The sequence below is a fragment of the Rhodnius prolixus genome, unplaced genomic scaffold (assembly GCF_049639745.1).
Source record: "Rhodnius prolixus isolate KJV_2025 unplaced genomic scaffold, Rpr scaffold_5, whole genome shotgun sequence".
Lineage (NCBI taxonomy): Eukaryota > Metazoa > Arthropoda > Insecta > Hemiptera > Reduviidae > Rhodnius > Rhodnius prolixus.
Genome location: NW_027411624.1, coordinates 7,321,058 through 7,341,253, shown reverse-complemented (window position 1 = coordinate 7,341,253; position 20,196 = coordinate 7,321,058). Strand labels below are relative to the sequence as shown.

Sequence of the window (20,196 nt, the reverse complement as noted above, 5' to 3'; positions counted from 1 at the left end):
TAATAAAAGAATGTAGGAATATTTTACGAAAAAACATGTTTTGATTGTTATAATAATCGTAACTTACTACTTTAGAAAGGAATGATATTTTATTAATTTATTATTTTAATTATCTTTTACTAAATATTACTCATAAAAAATAACCAGAAAACGTTGCGTTCTTCCTTGACAACACTGTTGCCCTTAGTGAGAATTAATGGGAAGGTCTGCCTAATTTCTAGCATCCACCTTATTACAGCCACCTTTCAGCAAAATGTGTTTTTACAATCATGGTGTTAAAAGATTATTTTTTAGAATTTACATTCAATGACAACTGTTTCTGAAATTGATTGCTGTTATACAAATCAGTAAGTTGTTTTCAAGTATGATCAAAGTTGAATTTTTTCTGTCAATTTATTGGGTTGGTTCTGACGCCATTTTCAATAACTGCTGTAACGTAGACTGTATTAGTTCGCGAAATTGTGTTTTATCAAATGTGAGAGCAATGTACGTATAAAATCGAGTGAGATTGTACTCTGCGCACCACTACCTTAAGAGGTAATTTTTTTTTTTAAATTATCAATGTGAGTTTACATTTAATATTGTGCTGCAGCGCCTTTCTGGTTAACCCACCTTAATTTAATTTATATAAATTCCCCTTTAATAAACACATCCCGTATAGGCTCGTCTTTAATTCTTCTATAGATTCAGTGCATGCATGTAAAAAAAAAAAAAACATTTTTCTCTATCTAAAAACTCAATATTTTTGTTCTTATTGTAAAAAATATAGATCTGCTTTAATTAGTTTCACAGAATGCCTCTTCCAAAGCGAATGGTCGAGCCTGTACATGTGGCTAGAGGGACGATTCCAGATGAAATAGGGTTTCCTTCAGAATTGGAAGCCGTTACCAATGGTTCTCTTGCGAATGTTGTTAGACAACTTTCATCACTTAGCAAACATGCTGAAGATGTGTTTGCCGAATTGACTAGAGATTCTAGAGACATTGCAGACAGAGCTAACTCCCTGCAGGCACGCCTAGATCGGCTATCGGTGAAAGTGACACAATTGGACAGTACAGTTGAAGAAGGTAAAGTGTTTATTTTCTTATTAATTTTAGAAATAACTTTAGTCGCTAATTGTTGCTTCAAAATTTGTTAAATCGCAAAATGAATTTGGCATCTAACTGAAAGTATTGATTTTTTAAAATGAGTGATTTTTACGAAAAAGGGAATCATTTCAACTCTTCATTTTGAGATTATACAAATGGGAGTCTATGTCATCTCGTTTCGATAAATCTGTAACATTTCCTGTGTTCTCACAACTCGAAAGAATTTACCTCTTCGGTGTCTGAGCTATCCAAGTGTTGTGAGCGTTTGCTCAGCGAATCCAATCATCAGTCGCTGATCTCCAGACTGCAACGGAATGTCAGGATCTGTAACCCACCCAGGTAGTGAGGCTCATTGAAAAGTTAGGTCGAGGTCAAGATCAAATCTTTGGCAGGCTTTAGTGATTGTAAAAAATGTCGGCAAATTTTGTTAACATAAACAGGAACGCCAAGTTTACTCAATAAGTGATTAGTCAATCCCAGTGAACAATATTTGCAGTGCTCGTAGTGCTATTACTGAACTGTACAGCCTAACTTGTGACTCTCAGTTAGCCAATTTCTCGACATTTTTGTTTTGGATATGATAATAATATGAAAAATACTTTCGTTTAGGCGTTAATTCTCATATTGAACACCTGTCCTGCATCCTTTGGTGATGACGTCATTTTTCTTTCGTTTTTTAGTGTGCAGTTGAAAATATTGAGCCATAGGTAATTAGTGTACGGTATGTACTGCAGCAAGACATCATTAGATGTGTTCTCATTCGATAAATATTCTCCAAATTGCACATCGGTATCTCGTCGAATGAGCAATGATAGAGACAATATTTTCAGCCGAGGGAGTTCTCGGGTCTACTTATTCCAACAAGGAACAATTCTTGGCAAGTGGTGACAAGTGAATTTGATTTTGTAAACCAGACAATCTTGGACTTAGATTGGCTAGTTCAAATCGACAACGTAGTAAGGATGTGCAAAAATGTTGGGTGACACCCCAGGCCAAAGACGTATTTGGGACGTATCCCCCATGGAAATATTTGTTTCATTCGGATAACCGCTGGTTTTCTGATTAGTCACAGCATCGCTTGGACTAGACAGTTCGTGTAGGATTTATAAGGAAGAAGAAGGAATAGAACAGCAGGACGTAATGCTAAAGGGTTGTATGGCCGAGGGTTAGGTTCTTCGGAGTAGAAAAACCGGCACTTTCTCTTTCTCTTTTGTTGTATTTAGTCGGTATGTTAGTGTACGGGTATTTAAGGCTGACCAAGCCCAGGGACGTTAAGTCACTCAGAAGTATTTCACTTATTTTATCTTAAAATTAATTGAATTTGAAAAAGTTTATTTACAACTTAAAATACGATAGATACACAAATAGATAGACAAAAGGAGGTTTCAGGCTGCAGTGCCTATATACTCTCCACAACTTTAATAATTAATTGAATTAAATAGATTCTTTAAAAGCTTTTTGTTCTCGTTATTTTGCAGATAGTAAAATTTAATTTAAAAACAATTAAGTATTAATTTAAATATTGTACGCTGTTTAAATATTACTTTGAGACTGAGATGACGCAGTTGATCTGTTTTGTATTGATAACTCCCACTTTACAATCATTTAGTTCAAAACAAAACATTTTGCTGTTTTTTGTTTATTAAATTCTTCTGGAGACTCTAGCTAACAATGAATCAACAGTGATAACTACTAAATAATTTGGCAACAAGGGTGTTGTCATTTGAATATGTATCATCAATTAAATTGACCTTACTTGCATAGTTTAATTTAAAATTCAAAATTTTTAAAAAAAGCTGCAAGAACTTAATTTACTGGAGAGAGTGTACGTTTTCAAGATAAAAATCAGATATGCGTCTTTTAATAACTAAATATAACTTTTGTAACTTTGTATACATAGTTATTTAAAATAATAATTAATTTATGTTATAAATTATATGTTGAGTGAATGTGTATATTTTTGAAATTCCCCCCCCAAAAAAAATCGAATGAGTTTATATAATTAAAATCTTTATTTGCTAGTTTTTATCTTAACAAAAAAAGAAATAAATAAATAAAAATTTCAAGGCCAAGTTACTACATCACAATAACGGTTATGCATAGATTTCATTGTGTAAGATAAGTCGCTATTTGTAGTGATGATACAAGACTTTTTTTTGCTAATCTGCTTTTGTTGAATTGATCAATGTAACTGAGATATTCTGCTGATACAAACAGAAGAGAAATCGATTAATTTATTTTAAATTGTTGGGAAAATGTTGTCTCTTATAATCTAAAGTGGAATTTCTATCAGTGCTTGTTCAAGTCAGACTTACTAAAGTTTGTGAGATGGTTACTCTTACAAACTGTTCTAAGGAAGGTGCTGCAATTCTCTTCAAAAGGAACAGGCGTCCTCAGACATGATCAATCGATTCTCTTTAGATCTATAACTTTGGAAAAACTATAGACTAGGAAAGTAAGTGAAGAAGGATGTTACAGCTCCCGCAGTTATTCAGTAGTGTAATCAGTTTGACTTCAATGGTGACGTTTTGAATCTCTTCATCTGAGAGAAAAGTGAACTGTAAAAGATTTGTGGATATGGTTTCAGAAAACACATTCAATGTACGATTCAGTTTAACTGGAAGGTAAAGTTTGTAGTACTTCAGTACAAATGATTTGAAAACCCTAAACATCTATTAGGGCATTAAGGACATAAGATGGTTTCTGAAATTTAGAGCAGAGGACATTGTAACTAAAGCGAGATTGAGTCAGACTTTTTCTTGCCTTAATCTTGCAATTCAATGATGCTTAAATTTGTGGATGAATACGGGGTGAATAATAGAGGCTCTACGGTCTAAGATGATATCTATTACTCCTTGGTTCCTAAAACGGAATAGATTTTATTTTCTAAAAAATGGAAAAAAATAAACGGGAAGGTTGCTTAGTTCACAAGTTTTAACTTGTGGCTTCAGAACGCTTTCAGTTTCAGTGCACTGAATAAATAAATTAATTTTAAAAAATAAATAAATAAGAGGAAAAAAAAGCTTTAAAATTTGCTTTCAAATTATTTATGACTCTAAAATGTTACAATGTTTAATTTAATCAGTAACTATATCTAAATATGCCAGTCTAATTTGAAGCATATCACGATCATGAATTGTGGGCTGAAAATAATCAAAGCATTTTTGATACCTGAACTGGAATGCTTACTTCGTCCTAAGCAATTTAACACTTTCTGTTTTAGTATCGCTTCAAGATATTCATATGAGGAAAGCATTTAAAAGTTCAACTTCATTCGACCAACAAGTAGTATCTAGAGATACAATGCCTACTGCAATGTTGGAGACTTATAAACTTTGTGATAAGCCACCTCCTTTAGATAAACTGAACCCGTACAGGTTAGTGTTATTTGATGGATACATAAGTATATATGTATTTATATTCTTTTTACATTTATTTCTATAATTTCTATTTTTATATTTATATCTATTTTCTTTATTTATAGAGAGGATGGCAAAGATGGTCTCAAATTTTACACAGATCCAGACTATTTCTTTGATCTTTGGCGACAAGAAATGCTTAAAGATACTGAGAGAATGATGCACGATCGGGGAAAGAAGGTATTGCTTTTAAATGATCTAAAAACAAAGAAGTACAAACCAATTATTAAAAGTAATCAGTTTATAATGTTTCTAATCATTCCGGAAAATTCCAGCCAAAACCTCGTAAAGAAGAAGGTGGAAGGCATAAGAAAAGAGTACGCCAACCGCATAACACCCGAGAAAGACAGAGACAAATTGCAGTTGGCCATGGTGAAGTGATCATGCCATCTCAACAGGTGAATCATTATCGTACTCCACATCAGATCCAGATGTTCCAAGATCAAACCGATCGACTGGATGAAACAGATTTAAGGCCACTTCGACCGAACAGTATTGAACTTCGTCGTAGCTATCCAGCTGATACGATATACAGTCCAACAGCTCAGCATCATTATCATTATCAGTATGTATTGATTTTAATTAATATTCAATAGAAGCAACTCATTAAAAAATATTGAGGTTCGGAAAATAAACAAGTCTATATTAAAAAAATGTAAAACCGCCTAGTTATATTTGTGAAAGCATGAATAAACTAGATTTATCCTGTTTTAAAAGTTTCTTTTTAATATTTTACTTATTTATGAGTTTAATTAAATTATTAGGATCACATATTCATTAATATAGTGAAACAAATTTTATTTCCAAGTATAAATGAAACAACTAGAATTCCGTTTTACTGCTTGAATTCGCGCCCCCCTCCCCGTATAAGGTACAAATCCAGTTATAAAATTCTAAAAGATTATACATACACTAAACAGAATCCTTAAAAATTATTAGGTTTCAGTAATTTTTATTACATTATTTTTACAAAAATGTTTTACGATTTGTTAACATTTTAAATAACATGCGTGTAACCTTCCTCACTCATTCAGCAAGTGTAGTCCGAGAAAGCAACGTAAGTAAATTTGAAATTCTCACAGCATAGGTGTTGGATGAAAGTACTTAACCAGTCAGAAATTCAATAAATATGCAAAGACGGATAAATTCAAAGGTATTATTATCTAGCACTGAGAACCTAACCACTTTTTTTTTCTTTTTTTTTTTAAGATGTTTAACTTTGATTACGAAACAGTAAAAAAAATACAAAATTTTAGTAATAATGGCTGTGTTTCAAGACAACCTACAAATATGTTGTCAAATATCTGTAAAAATATATAAATATTTTTAGGCCTTTAAATGTGACAACATACGAGTATTTGTAGAAACCTAGGCGATTATAATTTAAAAATTAAAACTAATTTTTTATTTGACCGATTCTCGTTACAAGTTAGAAAATTCTCGATGAATGTTAAAAATTCTGAAGAAATAATTAAAAGTATTGTAATTTTGCAAATTTATTCGAATTCAAGGTCTTGTACAAGTCCAAACTCTAATAGAAAATGAGGCGAACTTTCGAATAAAACTATTAAATGTCTTTCCATCTTTTCTTATACCCATTAATCTAGTTTATATCGCTTGAAAAGATCTCATTTTCTGCCCAAAGGTATTTAAGCACGTCTCAAAAACCTTAATTGGAAAATTGAGGAGGCTAGGCCCTTCATTAGCTGTAATAGAGAGAATTGTATTAGCATTGCTAGAATTCCTAATGTAAAGGAAGACTGCAAAATAAATGTTATTTGGAATTTTCTCCTTGATAAATAAATACTCCTTAGTTTTTTAACTTTTTAACAGAAAACAATTATTTTATATGAGTTTGTGGCTGTGAAGAAGTGCTATGATCTGTGGTGGGACTACAATGTTGGGGCACAACTTACACTCCAGAATATTATTATTATTATTATTCATTTACAGAAACCATTACGGTTTGGGTGGCATATCTACTTATGATGAGGTTAGCCATTACCAGCAGACCAGTACTGGAACAGTTCAGCACAACAACGTAGTAGTTACGGGCGGTCAGCCAGCCATACCTGAAACATACACCAGTCCTGGCCGAACGAGACCTCGACCAAGTGTACCTCCGCCAGCACCTCCCACAACAAACTCTTCGGCAAATAGGTCAGCTATCTTTTTCATGACGATTATTTTCAGAATGTAAATAATAAGATAGGAAGCTAGATTTTGTTTTTTTTCTTGTTCGCAGTACCCCGACAATTAGCAGCGCAGTGAACACCCCGACTCGAGGCCGCAGTGTGAGCAGTGGCCGAGACACACTGCCGCCTCCACCACCGCCCCCTGTTGACCTACCTTCCCCGCCCGTCGAACCTCTACCGCCACCTCCTCCTCCGCCTTCTCCACCAGTAGTGGCTCCGCCTCCTCCTCCACCGCCACCTCCTCTACCCTCGCCGCCTATCCTCACTAACGGAGACATCAAGTCGCCGCCGCCTCTTCAAGTCAACAAATCAAATAATGTCAGCATCTTTGATATAAATTCTAAATTAATTATTATTAATTTTTATAATAAAATTATGTAATAAACTTCTTTCCTTTACTTTTCAGGTTAATCCTACTTCTAATCTGAAGATGATGTCACCGATAACTGCGTCCGAAGTAGTGGTCCGAGCGAAACCAAATCAACCACAGTATGATCCGAGAAGTGATCTACTTAAAGCCATCAGAGATGGTAGGCGTTATTATTATTTACTTTATTTCCGGCCTTTAGCGCCGTCCTGTCTTTTCAGGCACTCGTGCAGAACGGCGCCCCTTTTTCCTTAAGACTTAGGACTCTGATTGTGAGTTAAGTTGGAAAGAACATCCAGAATGAACCAACAAAAAACCCTTCTTACATTGTAACTTATATTTATTTGCTTCATCTGTTTGAAATTATGAAGCTTTAATATACATCATGCATTATAGTATTAAGAAGAATTCATAATGAATATTAGGCTAATTACTGACGCCTTTCGCCCAAGCTCCTTTATTAAGTCTGATTTTCTACTACTTCACTCAGAAGGAATCAATTAATCTTGTTCTTTTATGCCGAATTGGCACATTTCGCTGTTTAAATCGAAATTTGAGAGCCCTTTAGTTTGGAGAATTCAGAGAGCTAAGAAAGGACTCGGTCCTTTAGGGTTAGAGCCAATAGCCTTCTAGAAGCAGAAAGCATGGAATTAGATAAGCGAGTTTTTCGTTTCGACTTTTTTTGTTTTTTTCGTCGACAACTTGGCCTTTGGCCATTAGGGTCTAGGTTTTTGTGTGTAATTATTTATGGTTCTTTTATCCCCCAAAAATGCGGCGAAAAGCTTGCTCTCCTATTTCATACCTAAAGAAATATCTAAAGAAAAGGAACATACAAAAAAATCCAAAGCAAATAACAAAGAGGAGTACAATATCCATTTTTACTCTTTCAAAATCTGAAATAGGTGTTTTTAGAAAATAGTTTTTGATTGTATGTGAATAAAAGATATCAAAAGTGGAAAACCTATATTACGAAAGGTTATTAGCGAAGATCTAACTGATAACTTAGCCCTCAGATCTTAAATAGCAATTTATTGAATTAGTTTTGCAGATTTTTTTTCTTCTAATTTTCTCTAAAAAGTTTCCTAAGTTTGTCTTTTTTAAAAACTGGTTTAATAATTGCACACAAGTAGATTGATAACTTTTATACGCCACATTTTACCGTAAAAAAATGGGCTCTTTTGAGGAAGGAGTGCTGTCCTCTTCCCTCCAAAGTTATCCTCAACATTCTCTAGACTCATAAATCGAAATCGTTCTCGTCATCTTGCTCCTCCGATCTTGCTACATACTTTTTCGTTAACAGCCTTTCAATTTTACATGCGTCTTACTTAAGCTAGCTATCCCATTCATCTTCCAATGAAGCTCAACATTTCTCTGTTGTATAAGGTTAGTTCGCCATCCTGTATTGATTTACATTTCTGGACGCATGTTTCGAGGAGAAAGTGTCATTGGTCATACACACAGCATGTTTCATTTGCTTTAGTTAGAAACCAGGCTTTGCGAGCATGTATATGTCGATCTGATCATATTTTTTATCTTAATTTAGTTGCAAAAATTTCTAGGAAATTGCATAACTTTGTATAGCTCTACTCCGTATAGTAGACAGTTTTGTTTGATTTGTCTCCGCTAGTAATTTCTTTTAAAGGCTTTAGTGGGAGAGAGTGAACTTACTTTTAACTTACCATTTCAGTTCAGTGAATGGTCAGTAAGTACCCTATTTAATAATAGTGAGAATGAATATTCTGTTCTCAGATCAAGAGCTATCGCTTTTGTTCAAAATTCTTTCTATGAAAATTGATTTTGAGTTGCGGTTTTAACATGATTCGCTTTTCTCAAAAGCACTTTTGTACCTTAAAAATTGCTTTTAAGAAATTCGTATTAAAATTCTCTTCAGATTTATTATTATTGTTAAACAGAAAATATTTTTCAAAATAATCTTTGTTCCAGGTATAAAACTGCGAAAGGTGGAGAAAATCGAACAAAAAGAAGGCGAACGAGTAAACGCCCTACATGATGTTGCTTCAATTTTGGCACGGCGTGTGGCTGTAGAATTTTCCGATTCTGAATCTGGTTCCGACAGTGAGTACGACAGTGAAGGATGGGGTGACCATGAACATCAGGCCGCTGTGGCTACAGCACCCACGTAAAATCTTTATGATTAAATTTAAAAAGGAAAAAAAAATGCAAATGGCATTCATTTCTTGTTTCGACCCACAGCCACGTATTTGAATTTCTGCTCTTGGTATTTTACAACCAAAGAGAAAAGAAACTGTATCTTTTCTCTCGATTTATTATAATAATTACAATAATTTCTACTAAAATATCTCGAAACTTACAGAGGGATTAAAACATTTTTTTAAAATTTCAAGCTAAATATTTTTTAAAAAAGTAGGTCAAGATATAAAATAGTATTAATATTTTTACAATTCCTATTTGCGAAAATATATAATCTTAAATTTTGGCTCAAATTTTTCAAGTATTTTATTAAAACATAATAAGGAACTTTCTGTATAGAATAGATTTTTTTTTTTCTTTCAAGTATTAACATAAATACTTTTTTCTATTAAAATAATCAGAAAATCAAATTTTCTTACGAATACCGTTTTAGAAAGTTATTTTTTAAGGAAAACATTTCTGTTCAAATTATCTGTTTATCAGTTGGTGTTCTTTTTTCACTTTTTACACTATTGTGATAAGATTAGCGCCTAAAATGAAAGCATTACATTAATTTTTAAATTTTTGTAAAATAAGCTCGAGAATTTTAAGAAGTATATTGGTGGTAATGTGTTTTAAAGCGGGTTAAATTTGCGCGTTAGCAAGGAGTTTGGATTAAAATATGAGAAAGCTTTACACTAAAATAATAATAATAATGAGGTTTGCTGTAAAAGTATGCTTGGTATTGCAACATTTAAAATGGGACAAAAATTTAAGATGCTCTAAGTTTCATTGTTATGCATTATGCGTGTTTTAGCAATGTACTAGAATATTTTCTGGTATCAAAGTCTATGACTTGTAAGATTCCAAAGAATAGGTTCGTCAAAACATAATGGATGGATGATCCCACATTATTCTCAGTGCTAATCCCAATGACGATCCGAACTCGACTGCTTTAGTAAGGTTATAGCAGTAAACAGAACGTGATATCCGCTGAAATAGCTTTCTCTGCGTTTAGTTTTTGATGTAATAGTACAGTAAAATGTTTAAAGGATGAGTCCTCTGTCTAACTGTTGTCACCCTCCAGCTTCTTCCATGAGATGAATCACTCTCCTACTTGATATATACTTTTCAAAGTATTTTAAAAACTTACTTAATATAAAGTTTTAAAACAAATTTAACTTTTTATCATCCAATAATTATTCTCTTGAGTGCACAAGAAATAGATCCAGAAAGACGAACTTACAAAATAGTCAAGTAAAATTTCCCATACTTGCAATCTGATGCATTAGCAGCAAATCTCAATGACGTAATGAAGTTTGTACGGCTTTAAAAAGTTTATAATATACATATTCTAGAAATGGCTATCTACTTGTAACACTTAGTGCCCTATTAATTCTAAACTAATATAAAATTTAAAGAGGAATGAATTCTCCTTTAGTTTTGTCTTTAAAAGATGCACTTCTGTTTTTTTTTTTGTTTTTTTTGTCGTTATGAAAACGAAGTCCCTTTTTTGGGTTGAAATGATATTTTTTGTTGTTTTTTTTACGAGAACTAGAGTTTTATTTCCTTTTTTAATTTCAAAGTGAATGGTGGCAGTTATTATGTATGTATAGGTCATATACAAGATATGAATGCCAAAGAATTGAAAGTTATATTATTTTTTATTTTCTTATTGACTTATTTAGTTACCACAAAAGAATATGCAACGATTTTATTTTTTAAAAACTCTGCACTATGGTACCTCTATTTTTTTTGTAGATTTACAATTGTTTTTTTTTAAATCTTTTTTTTTCAATTTTGTATAGTTTAAGACACATACAATCGATAGTTTTTTTTTTGTTTTTTTTTATGTCATTATTGGAAAGCTCAGTTCACTTAAATTAATCTTTCATTCCTCGATGTTGGTATTACTATTAATTATAAATAAGATTAAAAAAAAGATAATTGTGTATATAATTTATTTAAATTCTTGTTGGTACAAAGAAAAAAGAAGGACATTCTTTTATGTTTAAAAACAAGAAGTGGCAAGACATTTTCTTTATGTTTTATAGAAATGCTAAAAAATATTAGAATCGAAAAGTTTCTTTTTTATTATTATTATTTTTGTTTTTTTAGCAAATTTTGAGAATGTTTACAATTATTTTTTGTTCATATTAATACTAATCCGAACATCTTTAAGTAATCACTTTAGTATTAAGTGCAGCCATTAGTAACAGATTATTTACTAATATTTAAAGTTTTCTTACTAATTGTTCAACTCTAGGGTCGGCAAATTTCTTACAAGAAAAGTAAATAAACGTTTTTTTTTTTTTAAATAAATTTGCGATTTCTGGTTCAGATAATAAGCCCGTAGGAAATTTATGTATTTCATATTTCTAAGGTAACCATATTCGGAAGAGAGTGTAATTTGAATAGAAATTGCTTACTATGAACAGCAAAACATGACATGACCTCTCTATCTTATCTCACTATTATTATTATTTTTTCTGTGCGTGAATAATGTCCCAGTCATTCACCTGGAGTTTACCAACCTCCGCCGGTAAGAAAATTGGGCCCTCAGGCGGTTGGTGCTATGAAGGTAGAAATTGCCGATGCAATGAGCTGCTATGATACTATTACCCTAGTACGCAGTAATAAGCAGTGTTGAACGAAGCAGCCGAAAACTGGCAAGTATACCCGGATCAGACTAAGAGTGTTGATCGTTTCCTAGTGCTTCTAAGTGCCCTTACAGACTTTATTTTATTCCAAAAGACCATGTCCTCAACTTCTTGGCGTTGTTCGTAGAGATCATAGATCTTCAAGCCTACACAATCTTGAACGTAATGATCTCTACCGAAAGCTAATTTGAGTTTGCCCTTTGGACAGAATTACGAAGGAAAAGTATTCTTTCTCCAGGGTTATTTGTTGTCCAATTTGTTAAAGGTTACAATCCATGATTTATTAGCTCAGCTATCACGACTTTTTCGTGGGGTTACCCTAGACGTCATTACACAGTAAACTTTAGAGAGTATTAAGTTTTTCAAATGTAATACCACCAAGTTGAATTACTTATAAATTCCATCAATTTGTTGTGAATAAAAAAATTTTATACACTAAATAATTCGGCTTTTAATTGATTGTTGAAGTTTAAAACTTGTGAACAAAAAATTAAAAGAAGTTGGAAAACGTTAGAACTTTTCTCGTATATTTGGAAAATTTTACTTCTTTTTGCAATCCTCCATTCCAGTAAAAACCATGGTTTACAATTCCATGAGCAGGTTGAGATTCAACCATAATTACTCACCGCACCATTTAGCACTCTCTTCTTAGCATTCAAAATGACCCCATATGTTCTTGTGATAAAGAATCAACACCTGAATCAAATCACATTATCCTAGCCTGCAATAAGTATATGAACGGTAGGAATCAGTGTAGAGGACAATATTACAGACGAACTGCCCACTTTCAACCTATTTGTGCACAATACTGACTTACACAAGCATTTACCCGACTTATATAACTACATTAAGACTAATCAAATTAAAATAAAATACATTTTCACCATCCTTACTTAAAGTAAGACTAATAAATAATGGCTAAATTTCAAGGCCAATAAAGAAAGAAGAAATAGAAATAATTTCTATTTTGTTATTCATAATTACATCCACCTACGATAGATTCTTATATCTAAATACCCAACTCTGAGTTCTCAATCTGAAAAGTAAATATGCAATCCAGAGTGTAAACTAGGAACTGCTATACATCTTCCCTCTACAGCCCTTGTCTCTAACCGCTCGGCTACCATGCAAGATGTCGTGTATGAGCCTGTAAGTAAAGATTATTCCGTTTTTATTTTTCTGAGAAAGAAATTTATTTAGCAATCATGATGCGAGTTTGCCGTGCCCTAGGGAGAAAGTAACCTCTTCGGTAAGATAGGCAATCAATTTTTTAATCTAACTGAATTTAATAATACATATTTTACATAATATTCATTGAAAATTTGCTAAATAATGGTGAATTTGCTGTGAGAAAGCGCATGAGAACTCACAAATAAATTTACCATAGCATTCAGTGAGCTATATGTGTACCGAAGAGGTTTTTTATAAAAAACTTATGTTGTAATCTAACTAAACATCAACTAATCCGCAATGAACTTTTATTGTACTTTAAGTTTGAGAATAAACGAAATTATTCTTATTTATATAAGATTTCGGTACTTTTCTGTTAGCCGGGCGCAAATGTCGCCAATTGTGAACCAAACGCGAGCCAAGTCAACGGAAAAAAGTCGAAAACGTTCAACTGTAAACAAATATTAATTAATAGTAAGCAAAACAAGTTCAACTATAAACAAATATTAATGAATTGTAAAGAAAACAGTTTTACCCAATACTGTTTTTCGCTTGCGCCCGGCTAACGGAAAAGTACCAAGATTTCTTTTTTTAAAAAAAAGACAAAAAAAAGGAATGAGAATACAATTAGTATTGTATTTCAAATAAAAGATTTAAATATTTTTTTTTTTTTAGAAAAAATATATATACGTATGTATTAAAGGAATGCAATTCATAATTGTTTGGTTAAGTGTCTAAAATTATAAGGAATATTTTTGAATCAGTATTTAAATAAATAAATAAAAAAATTCGAAGTGGAAAACTTATAAATTTATCTCGCAGTATATTATAGACTATCAAATTATTTATTTTCTTCAAATTAAAAAAAAAAAAAAAAAGGATTATAACCTGATGAAATCAAAATTTAATAACTGTAACCTACTTTTGTTCAGGTTATTTTAAGAACTTTTTTTTTTTATTCAAGAGTTAAATCCTTTCTTATTCTGCAACCTAATTAATGTTTTTCTTATTGAGTAAAAATTTTGTTACTAACGGTGATTACATAGTGCATTATTCCAATTTGGATTTGTATTCGTAAGTTCAAATATTTCATTTTTACAGTGAAAGTTAGTATGCAAGTTACAGTGCAGTAACTTCTTCCGTGAATCGCTTACATTCATTTGAGAAAAAAAGTAATAACTATATAAAAAGTTCAAGAACTTAAAGTAAGTAATTTTGTCTCAAGTTTTGATTTTTCTTTATTTGTATGGTTGCAGAAGAATAAGATTTTTTTTTTCTTTTTCTTTTTCATTTGTTGTCATATTATTAATTGTGCTTTATCTTGAATTTAAAGGCTAATGTTTAGGGAACATAATTTCATTTTCTTTTTTTTATTTGTTATAATTGTAGTTATGAAAGCCCAATTTATATAAATAATATTTAAATTATGAGTATATAAAAATAGTATTAAAGAAATAATAATAGAAAATATGCACAATGGCGTATAAAATTATACAATTTATTCAGAACCAAAGCTTAATAAGAATTTTTTTTTTTTTTTTTAAAAAAAAAGTTTGTTACTATCCCAAATTTATGTACCATGTATTTTTGCTTTTTCGTATATTTTTATTTTTGGAAAAAAAATGGTATGTTTTTGTAAATAAGAAATAAATATTCAATAAATTATGTAAATGAGTCAAGGAAAAAAGAAGCAAAAAACAAAGAAAATAATCGTGTAAATAATCTTTATCGATGTAAATATGTGAATTAATTTTCTTTATACATTTTTTCCCCCTAACTTAATTCCTCCTTTGGTTTAGTTTCGTTTTTCACTTAGTTAAAATATATATAAGGTCTGTTCCAACAAGTTACAAGGCGAATTTTCAATTCTGAATAAAAACGAACTATAGTTTGGCCAGATTAATTTCCCCACTGCAGAACACTTTTTTTTTTGTAGAAAACGAATTTCATAAAATATTCAGTAATTGAAAAGACATGTATTTATTAAATGTTAAGCTAGAGATACCCGGGCGCGTGGAACATGTTATACAGCTTCCTTCTTCGTGTAAGGATTTCTGTTCACCAGCTGTAGAGAGATTATACATGTATTTCTTTCATTCGGTAGGAATTTTAATTCCAGAAATTTTTATCGGAAGATTCAAACGTGAAGTGCCCTCCTACCTCAATTTTTTTCTTGTAATAACTGTCACACTGATTGATTTCCATAGTACCGTGATGAAGAACGATAAACTTTAATAGAAAGCTTTAAATCTACTTAAGCCAAATCCATATTTAATTAGCAGCAGCGTCTTCATTATCGGCACGTAAAATACTACCTAAATACCAACTTAATACAGAGATTTGGTAAAATCAGATGTTATTTTTCAACTTTTACTTAGAAAAACTCTAAACTAACGCATTTTTTCGAGTAATAAAGCAAGAAGTATCATTTAAAAAAGTTGTATGGAATCAAAAGCATAAGCGGTCGAAGATCCGTTGAACGCGAGCTAAACGCTATCAGTGAACATCTTAAGACCGACAAAAAAAAAAAAGGTTCATGGTAGGTTGATTAGGAATTCTGTGGCTTTGACTCGCTATGGTTTGTGATGATGTACTTAATGAACGAATATCAGATTACATCATATTGTTTCTGTTTTGAGCAAGCACCCACATTTTTTTTTTTCTTTTACACGGTTCGAAGTACGAAAAACGAAATACATCAGCACAGAAATACGTAACTTGATACAATGGAATCCAAAGAAGAGCAAGTAAAGTTTGCCAAGTGTGTTCGATTCTAGAGAGAGCGTATAAGAGCCCATGCAAACCAGAATGGCTATTTTATTAGTGGTCAGATTTAAATTAAACTGGTTTCTATTCGATTAGTAGTTCAAGGAGCTTACTTAAACTTAACCAAATTATTATTATTGTTGAGTTTTTCATTTAAACTAAAAAACCGCTCTCATAAAAGTCTATTTTAATCACAAAGAAATATAAACGAACACGAATAGAAGAAATCACAAAGCAGGCAACACGGTCTTTGCACACAAAAAACAATGATTAAAAATTAGTTTGAATCAAAATAATAAAAAGAAAACTACTTGTTGGAACGAACTTTGTTTAATATCTTAAAAATTAATGAATCTTAAAGAGTATCAAAAAGCTTCTTTCTTATACATTAAAACATTCCTTAAAATAATCTAATACCCTCAAAATTCTTCCAGAAATGTTGCCAATGTTTCTTCATTCTCAAAAATTTTTTAAATATATAAGTTAGTCCTGTAATATTACAATTTCTTCTTTTTCTTTGTTTTTAGTTCGAAATTGTAAATTGATTTACTTGTATATTTTTTTTTTTTTTCTTCTTTGAATAAAAGATGCGTAGAAACGGAATAAATGAGATGTTTGATGAAGAATGAAAAAACATCTTATAGAAATTTAATATATAAATTATTATATATATTATATATAACAATTATTACATATATAAAGAACAATACATTTTATTTATTTAAAAACAAAAGAGGTTGGGAATTTTTTCTTTACTTTTTTATAAAATGTGTCGGTCTGTGTTTTTTGAATGTTGCCTCATTCCAATGATGTGTTGAATATATTTTTATGTATATTTATGGAAGGAAAAAGAAATAAAGATTGTGTTCGGCCTGGTCTGTTTATATATAAAAGATTATGAAAAAAATAGTTATGAATTTTTGTATTCCCTTTTTTGAAAAAAAAAATGAAGATGTCATCATCAACGTCTTTACGCTGCTGTTAGCCAGCGCTATACATATGGCTTAATATATTGTAACATATACCAAACATATTGTACGGCTACCTAAAGAAGAACATGCTGATCAATGAGAATGACCCTTATCCATCAAGTAGTTAATTGACCAAACACTTGGACCACTATTTCCAAGTGCCTGGCAGCTATTAATATATCTAATTATACTTAATAACTTTAGCCCATTTTATTTAATTATATATATAAAATTAATTGTCATCATCAATGTAAAGAGGAAGATGCTTTCCATAATGAACGAAAATAAAAATAGCCCAAACATTTTGGGTAATACACATTTATTTACCAACAATACAATTTCAATCAAGTAAGGCTGGTTACCTACTTTTAAATTTTTGGACACACCGTATTTATGTGATTAATGAAATTTTAAAGTAACAATAAATTATTTTTGTCATAGTGAATATAATAATACAATAGTTTGTGGATAAGGAAAAGAGCTCTCTGTATTCAGGTCAAATAGGTTGAGCTACCTACTAAGATTCAGGCTGTACGAACATTAACCTAGAGGAAAACAAGCTACCTAATCTCTTCACACTTCTAATTAATCCTTTATAAAAGGAGGTCGGTATGGGCATTATAATGTACAAGTGTCTTAAAATATACAATGCGAATTCAACCAGTGCATCACAAGACGATCAGCATGAATTTAAAAAAAGAGAGAAGATAATATGGCCATGTCAAAGAATGTCACTTAAACCGTGGAAAGTGTTGGTGATACGTCCAGAAGAATAAGAAAGAAGAGAAAGTTAAAGAGTACGGTGAGAGAAAGGGGGAAATCTTAAAGATCGACGAATATAGAGTACAAAGGATCGTTAAATAAACTGGTAACTCGACGCTGGCAATAAAGGTTTTGTAAAATAAAAATTTACTACATTATTTATTTAATGTTTTAATTCGATTTATTTTTAATTTTTATAGCTTACCTTCTCAATCATTCGGTAAATTATTTGAAAAATAATTTTCACCTAATAAAAAAGTTTTATCCCGGTTAATTAATTACCTTTATTGTGCATTATATGAAGCGTACCTTTACTTTTGTTATCTTATCCACTGTGTAAACTTCGCTTAGTTGTGAATTTTATATTTTGAGATAAAAAAAAAAAACTCAAGGAAATGGTAGCATTTAGAGGGTGAGTAATAGCACAAATGTTTTGTTTTTGAAATTGAAGACCATCTATAGATAGTTACACCTATTTTACTTTTAGCCTATTCTTAATAACTGTGAAGTTATTATTAAAATAATTGAACCATTTTTAAGATATTAGACTTACTAGCTACATAGTATAAAGGTAGATTATAAAGTGAGTTGCTGTAAGCCAAATCCATTGCGACATGTTAGATCTTTTAGCTAACAATATCACTGTTCGTGCATAAACCTCTATAAACTGTTAGATATGTGGATGTGTGAATTTGGTAATGAGCTCAAGTGTGCTGTTGAAAAGCTAAACCCAAATAGTTGCACACTTCTCTGCAGGTGAGTCTAGCTGGGATAGCCACCTTAACAAGATTCCTGTGACTAATCTACTTCTTCCAACAGGGTACAAATGTAAAACATTCTTATGTAAAAACTGCTTTGTTAATAATAGTAAAGTATTATGGCTTGTATTGAGCCACAATTCCGTCTCTACATGCCAAAAAATAATATCGCATCCAGGGGAATGCCATTTTGTGCTTTAGGGGTTGACTCACTCATTCCCAGACATATATAAAGAAAATACAACTTCTGATAATATACTACAAAACAAAATATTTGCTACTCAGATTATATACTCATTTATAAAATTCTAGTTCTAAGATAATATTGAATTACTTAACTCTTCTGCATTTGTCTAGAAACGAATCAACCTTCATCTACATTCTAAACTTAATTTTCATTACACTGGAATGACTTTTTTTTTTTAGAAAGAAACCAAAATTTACCAACAGAATGCGCTAAAAATAATTCTCTTTGAAGAATGTTAAATGTTATTTATTATTCGTTGCGTAACATGATTACATGTATAAAAAATGTTCTTTAAAAGAAGAATAGTAGTTCTAATTAAAGGATTTTGATTTATAAATTACTTCGGGTTCCCTGGAGGGGTCAAATCGTAATATGTATAAAGTTTCAGCTTACCGTAATTTTTGATTTTGAGATATTTTGTTCTCATAGATAATTGTTCTAAATGACCATTTCTTCGGATTTAGCAGACCTACAAACAGACATTCCTGGTGAAAATTCGAAATCGGATTTTCTTTTTTACTTTCTCTTTTTTAAATTAAATACTTTGTTGTAAAAGTGGGAAAAAAATGGACGAAGTTAGATTAAATTAAGATTTTGTTGGAAATCTAAATATTTTATTCACATTGTTACATTGATTGCTCATCTTTCTATTAATAACTTTTCTTTTCTTTTTTTTTTTACATTTTCGCAGTAGTTCTGAGAATGATTTGATGGGATAGGCTTACACGTTTCGGGAACTCTACCTGAAATTCCTCGAAATCAGTATTTATGGCTAATTGAGAATTTAAATATTTTTTTTTAAAAAAAAGAGTGTTTATTGACGGATATGTTTCTATATACCTTTTATCTGGACAAGATATGTAAGCTTGGTTGCCATGCGTAAATTAATTGTCTAAACCATCTATTATTGGAATCTTTTATTTATTCTGAGTGCTGACAGCAGCAATTTTTAGCTAGTTATCTTAAAGATGTGTTACAGAGAATGTATTAGAATTTCATGAGTAATGACAAATTTATGTGTTTCTGTTTTTAATGGAGATCTGCTAACTATTTTTTTAATATTAAAAAATAGTAATATTTCATTAGATGACTGCCCTAGAAAATTGGTAATTAAAATAAAAAATTAACTGTAACAACTTTTACTTTTATTATATGTTTGTTTGAATACAATTAGCATATATATATAACTGAATATCTAGACATTAATTACTCATGATTACTCCTTTTTTGACCTTCAATTTCGTTTACTTTTAAGCTGTACAGTTCAGTCAATTATTTCTCATTGCGGTCATAAAGTATTACGTAATTTTATCTTATTTTCACTAGACAATTCAATCATTTGTGTTCTGAAAATTACTTGTTTTAGGTTTTTATTTAAAATGATAGATGTATAGATTTTTGGATTCATTTGTTTTTCCTCATCCAGTCCGAATGATAAAAATTTCACTAATGAGAAAACTTAGGCACAAACGCACACAGGTTTTTCACCTACTGCATCTGAAAAAGTAAAGTAACAAAAGTTTTTAAAGCTATTTTGCCCAAAATAAGAATAAAAATCGCTTAAAACTATATAATTTATACCGTTCCACTGATTTTTTTTTTTTAAATTTGGATAGTTTTTATCAATATTATGGATGTCACA

General features: G+C 31.0%; 1 protein-coding gene and 1 long non-coding RNA gene across 2 annotated transcripts; one reads left to right on the top strand and one right to left on the bottom strand.

The window, feature by feature from the left end:
• The first annotated feature begins 78 nt into the window (after positions 1-78).
• Positions 79-16,725, top strand: SCAR (wiskott-Aldrich syndrome protein family member 3 SCAR). Its single transcript, XM_074135542.1, has 9 exons — positions 79-537; positions 785-1,067; positions 4,312-4,465; positions 4,573-4,687; positions 4,783-5,072; positions 6,461-6,667; positions 6,753-7,020; positions 7,109-7,232; positions 9,014-16,725. Exons 2-9 carry the CDS (start codon positions 794-796, stop codon positions 9,211-9,213), a joined length of 1,632 nt encoding a protein of 543 aa, XP_073991643.1. The 5' UTR covers positions 79-537; positions 785-793; the 3' UTR covers positions 9,214-16,725.
• On the bottom strand, positions 12,748-18,224 carry LOC141458047 (uncharacterized). The gene is made up of 2 exons (XR_012460726.1): positions 17,755-18,224; positions 12,748-13,027 (listed from the first exon to the last, which is right to left on the bottom strand). It is a non-coding gene; the product is annotated as an uncharacterized lncRNA (long non-coding RNA).
• Positions 18,225-20,196: the final 1,972 nt, after the last annotated feature.

Excerpts from the sequence above, each read along its gene's own strand:
- SCAR (XM_074135542.1), top strand. The coding sequence starts at position 794 with ATGCCTCTTCCAAAGCGAATGGTCGAGCCTGTACATGTGGCTAGAGGG. Across the intron at positions 6,668-6,752 it reads ACAAACTCTTCGGCAAATAG|TACCCCGACAATTAGCAGCG; the intron begins GTCAGCTATCTT and ends TCTTGTTCGCAG. Across the intron at positions 7,021-7,108 it reads AAGTCAACAAATCAAATAAT|GTTAATCCTACTTCTAATCT; the intron begins GTCAGCATCTTT and ends TTTACTTTTCAG.